General features: G+C 44.0%; 1 protein-coding gene across 1 annotated transcript in view; it reads left to right on the top strand.

Annotated features, from left to right (window-relative positions):
* Positions 1–8,680, top strand: part of bmper (BMP binding endothelial regulator) — a gene marked incomplete at both ends in the record, with an annotated part of 14,541 nt that extends 5,861 nt beyond the window's left edge. Inside the window, 9 exons of the mRNA XM_079227380.1 lie at positions 578–687; positions 961–1,095; positions 1,246–1,350; positions 3,609–3,654; positions 4,861–5,021; positions 5,098–5,299; positions 6,492–6,834; positions 7,781–7,911; positions 8,499–8,680. Coding sequence (XP_079083506.1) covers positions 578–687; positions 961–1,095; positions 1,246–1,350; positions 3,609–3,654; positions 4,861–5,021; positions 5,098–5,299; positions 6,492–6,834; positions 7,781–7,911; positions 8,499–8,680 — 1,415 coding nt within the window. The remainder of the gene's footprint in view (positions 1–577; positions 688–960; positions 1,096–1,245; positions 1,351–3,608; positions 3,655–4,860; positions 5,022–5,097; positions 5,300–6,491; positions 6,835–7,780; positions 7,912–8,498) is intronic.
* Between the last annotated feature and the right edge of the window lie 360 nt (positions 8,681–9,040).

Below are 9,040 nucleotides of genomic sequence, written 5' to 3'. Positions count from 1 at the left end.
TTTTACAGAGGGATATGTTGTACTTTTTTACTTCACTACATTTCACTTAATGTTACTTTACAGACTGAGATTATTTTTTACACACAAATAGCTGATCAAATATTTAGATTTTTTTAATTTTTCATGCAAAACATTTGAGACATTGATTTATTTAAAAAAAAATTGCTAGCAAAAGAAAAGTGAAGGTGTCACTTTGTCACTTTTAGGCCATTTCTGACTATTTTAAGATTTTATTTTTTTTACAAACCAAACAATCAATTAATTAATGGAGAAACTAATCAGAAGATGAATATCCATAATGATATATAACGTGTCTGCTGTGGTGATCGGCTGAAATGAAAACCTGTAGATGTTTAGCACGTCGTTCATCGTGCCTTCATATCGTCTTCATCTGTTTGTTTTCCTTACATTGACTTTACATTATTAAATAAGTTAAATAACTCTTTCTTCTCCGTGGCTCCTCCTCCTCCTCCTCCTCCTCCTCCTCCTCCTCCTCCTCCTCTTCCTCCTCCTCCTCCTCCTCCTCCTCCTCCTCCTCCTCCTCCTCTTCCTCCTCCTCCTCCTCTTCCTCCGTCAGGTCAGAGGAAGGTGTTTGATCTGTCGCTGGGCAGCTGTCTGTTCCACAGCGAAGTTTACGAGAACGGCACGTCCTTCGTTCACGACAACTGCACCGCCTGCACCTGCAAGGTACCCACCTGCACACACACCTGCACACACACCTGCACACACACCTGCACACACACCTGCACATACATCTGCAAGGTACCCAACTGCACAAACACCTGCACACACACCTGCACAAACACCTGCACATACACCTGCACACACACCTCCATCACAGCACACACATGCGCTTAAAAAAAAAGAGTTTAATCTCAAATTTCTCCACAACCTCTTTGCCGCATGAATACAACATAAACCCGTGAAGATGAAAGGATGACCCTGATCTTTTGCTCTCAGGATTCCACGGTGGTTTGCAAGAAGCGGTGCTCTCGGCCAGGGGGTTGCCACGACGACCAGTGCTGCGAGGAGTGTCTGTCCTACGTGAAGGTGGAGGAGGTGAAGTACTGCAGAGTGAGGAACAAGATCTACAGGGTGAGAGGCTGGAGGGGGGGGGGTGGGGGGGGGGGTGACTGATGGATGGATGACAGACATATAGATGACAGATGGATGTGTCCTTGCCTGACCTCTGTGTGACCTCTGTGTGACCTCTGTGTGACCCTCTGTGTGACCTCTGCCCTGCAGGAAGGAGACATGTGGTCGTCGGTGAACTGCACGCTCTGCGCCTGCGTCGCAGGAAGCATCGAGTGTCGGCCCAAACTCTGTGTGCCAATCACCAGCTGCCCCTCGGTGAGTGACAGGCCCGCCGGCCAATCAGCAGCTGACGTCAGGGAATCCTCTCTCTCTCTCTCTCTCTCTCTCTCTCTCTCTCTCTCTCTCTCTCTCTCTCTCTCTCACTTTCCAGGACTTCTCCGCATCCTTTTAGTTCCCAGAGGCTATACAACGCTGTGGGAGCTCCTAGCAAGAAGAAGGTTGTTTTTAGTTGTTTCTTTGCGCTGCGTTCACCCGTCACAGAGGTCGCCTGGGGGTCGTCTGTCGGCCGGCGGGTGATGGAGTGGATTCCTCGCATACCCGCCGGGCCGCTGGCGGTCACGCAGTCGAAGCCATGAACGTCATGAACACATGAATATAACACTTTTACATAACTTTTACTACACTTTGGAATTTTGTTTGTTTTCATGGACTTTTCCAGGCCTGGAAATAACCATTTAAAAATTCCATGACTCTTCCAGGTTTTCCATGACCGTAAGAACCCTGAACGGCTGCGTTTTATTGTGTTGCGTTCGTGTCATGAAGATAAAGTGGGAGAACAGGACGCCAACGGTTCAAAGCCTTAAGATAATTCTCTTTTCCCCCGTATGCGTGTGTGAATACTTCCTACTTCCTAAGTTCACGGGAAATAAGTTGAGCAGCGTGTCAGATTTAGTTGCATCTATCGGCAGAAATGGAAATATTATTATTATTATAAGTATGTTTTGTGTTTAATCATCTGAAAATAAGATGTTTTCGTTCCCGTAGAATGAGGCGTTCTCTTTGTAATATTGGGCTCAACAAATGAAATGTAATAGAACAGATTGTTGCGTCGACTCGGGAGAAGTTCCAGTTCCGTTGCAATCTGCAAACTCGCCACTAGATGTCGCCAAACCCTAAACGCTGCTCCGTTTAACAGCATTTCCGATTGTGAGAGACACAAATATTGAGGGGGAAGTTTTTCACCAGACCATATGGATGGTTAGTGGAAACAAAAAAACATACAGCTTCTATGTGGAGTCTGCATTTAGACGCCATTACAGGAAGACTTCATATATCGTTTGTATATTAATGAACTGAGAAAAATGTTTTCTTCAAGAATTCCCACTAACACAGGGAGAATAACTAATACACACGATGGCTAGGTGTCTCACACACACACACACACACCTGTCCCAAGTTATCTCACATGCCGTCATCCTGCGGTCAGCGGCAGGTCGGCAGAGTGTGTGTGTGTGTGTGTGTGTGTGTGTGTCTCTTTTGGAGACAGTGTGTCTCTGAACAGCCTTTTGTCTGTGTGACGTTTGAGTGACAGCAAAGAAGAGGTTCCCTATATTTAGGCCCCTGAAAACCAATCTGTGTGTGTGTGTGTGTGTGTGTGTGTGTGTGTGTGTGTGTGTGTGTGTGTGTGTGTGTGTGTGTGTGTGTGTGTGTGTGAGCCTTCTTCAAAGAGAGAGATTGCCCTTTGTGCAGAGGTTAGGACTCTGGAGTCTGTATTGAGTGGAGAGAGAACGTCTGTACGTGATGACAGACGAGTGGTGTTTGTGTGTGTGTGTGTGTGTGTGTGTGTGCGTGTGTGTGTGTGTGTGTGTGTGTGTGTGTGTGAGACAGGAACAAAAATGAGTGTGTGTTTGCGCGAATGAAGGGCTTCCCTGAGGCAACACAAACTAAGTGTGTGAAAGAGTCCTCTGATCTGCACTTCTGATGGAAGTTGAAACATACTGTACACACACGCACGCACACACACACACACACACACACACACACACACACACACACACACACACACACACACACACACACACACACACAGTTTCCTGTTACACAGACAGAGTTGAGTGTCTTTGTGGTCGTTCTGGTTTGACTGAACTTTTCCTCCGTCTCGTTCTCTTCATTTCATTTTTGTACTTTTTAGCAAATTCTTTGTCATTTTGAATTATTGTGTTTTCATTCTCTTCTGGAAAATCCATGAAAACTGTGTTTCACTTCCCGCCTCATGTTTGTTTTCAAACGCAAAGGAAGGAAAAAAAGTTGGGTGTAAATATTTGTGAGTTAGAGGCTTTCAAGTAGATTTGCTAACAACTTTTTTTGCGTATTAATTTTTCCTGCATCTCATTATTCCTGAGTTGTCTTTATTTGGGGGTTTTCCTTCTTCGCTCTCTTTGCGTCACACAATCTCACATCCAAACAGACCAACGTGTGAATCCGTGTGAAATTAATCTTCTTTTTAAACTCTGCTAATGTTTGTCATTTAAATCATAGATGAGTTTTCTAACGCTGCGTCTCGTCTCTTGCAGAATAAGATCCTGAACCGGACCGGCTGCTGTCCGGTCTGCACTGAAAGTAAGTAAGTCCTCCTCAGCCTCCAGCTTCCTGTTTCTACTCAGTCCTCCTTTAAATAACCAAAGTAAAGGCTTGACATGAGGCCTGAAACACCTTGGATAACAGCTGTTTCTACCCGTCGTTCTATTGTTTGTTTCTACTCGTCATTCTCCTGTTTCTACTCAACATTCTTCTGTTTCTACTCAACATTCTCCTGTTTCTACTCATCATTCTTCTGTTTCTACGCAACATTCTTCTGTTTCTACTCAACATTCTTCTGTTTCTACTCATCATTCTTCTGTTTCTACTCAACATTCTTCTGTTTCTACTCCTCGTTCTCCTGTTTTTACTCAACATTCTCCTGTTTCTACTCATCATTCTTCTGTTTCTACGCAACATTCTTCTGTTTCTACTCAACATTCTTCTGTTTCTACTCCTCGTTCTAATGTTTCTACTCAACATTCTTCTGTTTCTACTCCTCGTTCTCCTGTTTCTACTCAACATTCTTCTGTTTCTACTCAACATTCTTCTGTTTCTACTCCTCGTTCTCCTGTTTTTACTCAACATTCTTTTGTTTCTACTCATTCTCCTGTTTCTACTCAACATTCTCCTGTTTCTACTCAACATTCTTCTGTTTCTACTCAACATTCTCCTGTTTCTACTCAACATTCTCCTGTTTCTACTCAACATTCTCCTGTTTTTACTCAACATTCTTTTGTTTCTACTCATCATTCTTCTGTTTCTACGCAACATTCTTCTGTTTCTACTCAACATTCTTCTGTTTCTACTCCTCGTTCTCCTGTTTCTACTCAACATTCTTCTGTTTCTACTCCTCGTTCTCCTGTTTCTACTCAACATTCTTCTGTTTCTACTCAACATTCTTCTGTTTCTACTCCTCGTTCTCCTGTTTTTACTCAACATTCTTTTGTTTCTACTCATCATTCTCCTGTTTCTACTCAACATTCTCCTGTTTCTACTCAACATTCTTTTGTTTCTACTCAACATTCTCCTGTTTCTACTCAACATTCTCCTGTTTCTACTCAACATTCTCCTGTTTCTACTCAACATTCTCCTGTTTCTACTCAACATTCTCCTGTTTCTACTCGTCATTCTTCTGTTTCTACTCAACATTCTTCCTCCTCTCACATGTCGTGTGTGTGTGTGTGTGTGTGTGTGTGTGTGTGTGTGTGTGTGTGTGTGTGTGTGTGTGTGTGTGTGTGTGTGGAGAGCCGGGTGTGTGCACGGTGTTCGGGGACCCTCACTACAACACCTTCGACGGCAGGACCTTTAACTTCCAGGGCACCTGTCAGTACGTGCTGACTCGTGACTGCGCCTCCGCCTCCGGAGGACCGGGAAACAACGTCAAGGACCCGGGCTCCAGCTTCATGGTAACGGGACTCGACCCCATGACGCCGACATCAACAAATACAGAAAGATCTTAACCTGATCTCCTCTTGCTCCCAGGTGCTGGTGAAGAACGACGCCCGGCGCACGCGCTCCTTCTCCTGGACTCAGTCGGTGGAGGTGAGGCTGGGAGGCCTGACGCTCAGCCTCCACCAGCACCTCACGGTCCGGAGGAACGGCTCCCGCATCGCGCTGCCCTACCACGGCCCCGGGGTGCACATCGACCTGGACGGGTACCTGCTCAAGCTCACCACCATCGCAGGTCAGCTGACGGCTCTGCTCTCAATGCCACAGCACCGGCTTCCTCTTGGAGTTCATTCCTTCATTATTTTACTCTTATTTTAATCTTATGTTTTTTGACCAATTATGTACTGTATTTTCTTTACTAGATAGATAAATATATACTTTATTCATCAGGGGGAAATTTGTTACAGTGTAAACATAAAAATATTAAGTATGGAAAATAGTCAAAGTATACAATACAATAAAATAGCAGAGCAGAACATGTTAAATTTAAGAAATTAAATAATAAAGAAAACGCAAAGTATATACAGTGTATATAAAGTGTATATAAAGTATATACAGTGTACATAAAGTGTATATAAAGTATATACAGTGTATATAAAGTGTATATAAAGTATATACAGTGTACATAAAGTGTATATAAAGTATATACACTGTATATAAAGTGTATATAAAGTATATACAGTGTACATAAAGTGTATATAAAGTATATACAGTGTACATAAAGTGTATATAAAGTATATACAGTGTATATAAAGTGTATATAAAGTATATACAGTGTACATAAAGTGTATATAAAGTATATACAGTGTACATAAAGTGTATATAAAGTATATACAGTGTATATAAAGTGTATATAAAGTATATACAGTGTACATAAAGTGTATATAAATTATATACAGTGTACATAAAGTGTATATAAAGTATATACAGTGTATATACAGTGTATATAAAGTATATACAGTGACTAACTAAACGACAAAAGTGGTGCTAGGGTTATTGAAATTGATTCAATTGAGGATTTATTGCGATTCTATTTTACTTCTTATACACTTAATACTGTTTTTCTTATTCTTCTGTTCTTGCTCGTTAATTTCCTTTGGGATCAATAAAGTTTTATCTTAACTTGTCGTACTTAACCGCTCTTTCAGTTTTTAAATGTAAACGGTAATTTAATGAATTCAATTGTAATTGGTTTTGAAATGAGCCCATTGGGTCTTTTTACTGAACTTTTTATTATAAATAATATAAATGTACCCGTGTTTTCAACCGATTTCATGACGGCTGAGCTTTTTCCACAAAGTTTTAAGACCAAATCCCTGTCAACAAAGTTTGTAAAAGACTACGACGCTGCTTCTTCTGTCTGGTCTGTTGGTAGAAGAGTAAGAAGTCTGAAGGGAAGTTGATGAAGTCTTTGTCTCCCCCTGCAGGTCTGGAGATCACGTGGGACGGCGACAGCTTCGTGGAGGTGGTGGCCGCGCCCCACCTGCGCGGACGCCTCTGCGGCCTGTGCGGCAACTACAACGGCCACAAGCGGGACGACACCATGGGCGGCGACGGCCACTTCAAGTTCGACGTGGACGAGTTCGCCGAGTCGTGGCGAGTCGAGGGCAACGAGGTTTGCTCCCAGCAGCCGGCGCCCCGCCGCCCCGCCTCCTTCCTGTGTCCCGGCAGCGTCAAGGTCAAGTTCCGCGCCCACCGGGAGTGCCAGAAGATCAAGTCGTGGGAGTTCCAGAAGTGCCACCGCGTGGTCGACTTCGCCAATTTCTACAGGTCAGAGGACAGATTCTCACGTGGTCGGGGTCGTTCAGAGCGGCGGCCATCTTTTTGTGTCCTGTACCTTTGCAGCTAGAGAATCTCCATGTCAATTCAAATGTGCCCAAATGCCCATTTTGGAGACCTCGCCTGAATGTTCTCTGTTCTAAACCCTCTCTAGCTTTGTTCTGCTTCACTTTATCAACATCATCAGTCAACCTTTGCAGAGAGAATGTTCACATATTGAGTTATGATTTGGGTTAGAGAATGTTCACATATTGTGTTATGATTTGGGTTAGAGAATGTTCACATATTGAGCTATGATTTGGGTTAGAGAATGTTCACATATTGAGCTATGGTTTGGGTTAGAGAATGTTCACATATTGTGTTATGATTTGGGTTAGAGAATGTTCACATATTGAGCTATGATTTGGGTTAGAGAATGTTCACATATTGAGCTATGATTTGGGTTAGAGAATGTTCACATATTGAGCTATGATTTGGGTTAGAGTTGGACCTTACAGCTGCATCATTTCAAAGAAATAATCATCCTGAAAGTGTTTTTTTTATAGGCGGACCTGAAACCTTTTCATTTGTTTCTGTGTGTCATCTTCATTTACTCTTAACCAGTAACATATACACTGATATTTACACTTATGAACTGAATCTCACATGTGTACCTTTTATTGTAACACCAACATTATTCAAATAGCCCTAGTGGTTGCAGAGATACACCCTTTTTAGTTTGGGGATGCAAAACAGGTTTGTTTTATCAAGGTTGCTTCAAGCAGACACTGTTGTTATTGTAGAAAGCACATTGCTCTCTCCACGTGAGCGACAACTTTGTTGGGCTACTTTTCTGTGGAATTAGCTGGCTAGTTAGCTAGTTAGCTAGTTAGCCTAGCTTGCTACTTGGCTGGTTTTCTGTAACCCCGTGTGTTGTCCTTCCCCCTGCTCTCTGTAGGTCGTGTGTGACGGACATGTGCGAGTGTCCGGTCCATAAAAACTGCTACTGCGAGTCCTTCATCGCCTACAGCCGGGCCTGCGAGAGGGAGGGAGTGCCCGTCCTCTGGAAGGCCGACACCGCCTGCATGGGTGAGTCACATGAGTCACCTGGTCACATTAAAGTGCCTTTAAAGTTACCTTCAGTTCACATTTTGCAGCCAAATCATTTAGTTCACATGATATTCAACGTTTATTTTATTTTATTATAATGCATATAAGGCGTGACTTTTTTCTTTAGTCCATGAATATGATGAAAAAAGAGTTTACAGTTAATTGACTTTATTTATTTGATGTGGACATCACAATGGCATTAGAAGTCCTAGCACACATCTGTGCACAAAGGAAAAGCAGATGCATTGTGTTGAGTGTATATAGCGAATGCTAATGCTAACACCTGTCCACAGGAGGCCTTTTTTTAATAGAATAAAATGTGATCAAATAGAATAAAAAAGAGAATACATCCACAGATACATACACACAGTAAAAGTATGATGGTGTTAAACGTGTAGACCTTTATTAAAAACCTTAAAATCGTGTTAACATTACAAGTCTTCTCTGCATTGAGGAGGTCCCGCTCGTCGTCTTCTTGCAGTCCGTTCTGTCTGACGTGTTGGGTTATAAAGCACCGAGCAGGTTGTTCGCTAACATCCTTTACCCTCCTCTCCCTCCCCCTTCAGCGACCCAGTGCAAACACGGCGCCGTGTACGACACCTGCGGACCGGGCTGCACCAAAACCTGCGACAACTGGAACGAGATCGGGCCGTGCCACAAGCCCTGCGTGGCCGGCTGCCACTGCCCCGCCAACCTGGTGCAGTTCCAGGGGCGCTGCATCAAGCCCACGGCCTGCCCGGGCCGGTGACCCTTGTGAGGGAGGGGGAGGGAGGGGGGGAGGGGGATAGTTTACGACCGTTCATAGCATCACAATCAGGGGGCCAAACAAGGACAGACGGGGTCTGGGGTCGACAGATCAGATGCGACGAGGTACTCAGGATCTTTGCGTAGCCGCCACCAGAGGCGCTAATTCCGGTCTTGCAGAGGAAGAACTGAACTCCCGAGAGGAGGACGCCGTATTTGGAGATTTTTTCCGTCTCCAGAGACCCTCAGGAAACTATCGGGCGCGGTGGACTCCGGCTCGAGCCGACATGGCGCCCGGGTTCCTCTCACGAACTCTCCGACGAGAGGAAACCGAGCCTCGGCTTTTGGCCCGTGACCCATCATT

The sequence above is a fragment of the Taurulus bubalis genome (assembly GCF_910589615.1).
Source record: "Taurulus bubalis genome assembly, chromosome: 12".
Lineage (NCBI taxonomy): Eukaryota > Metazoa > Chordata > Actinopteri > Perciformes > Cottidae > Taurulus > Taurulus bubalis.
Note: the sequence above shows the minus strand (reverse complement) of the source record. Positions and strands in the feature narration are given on the sequence as shown.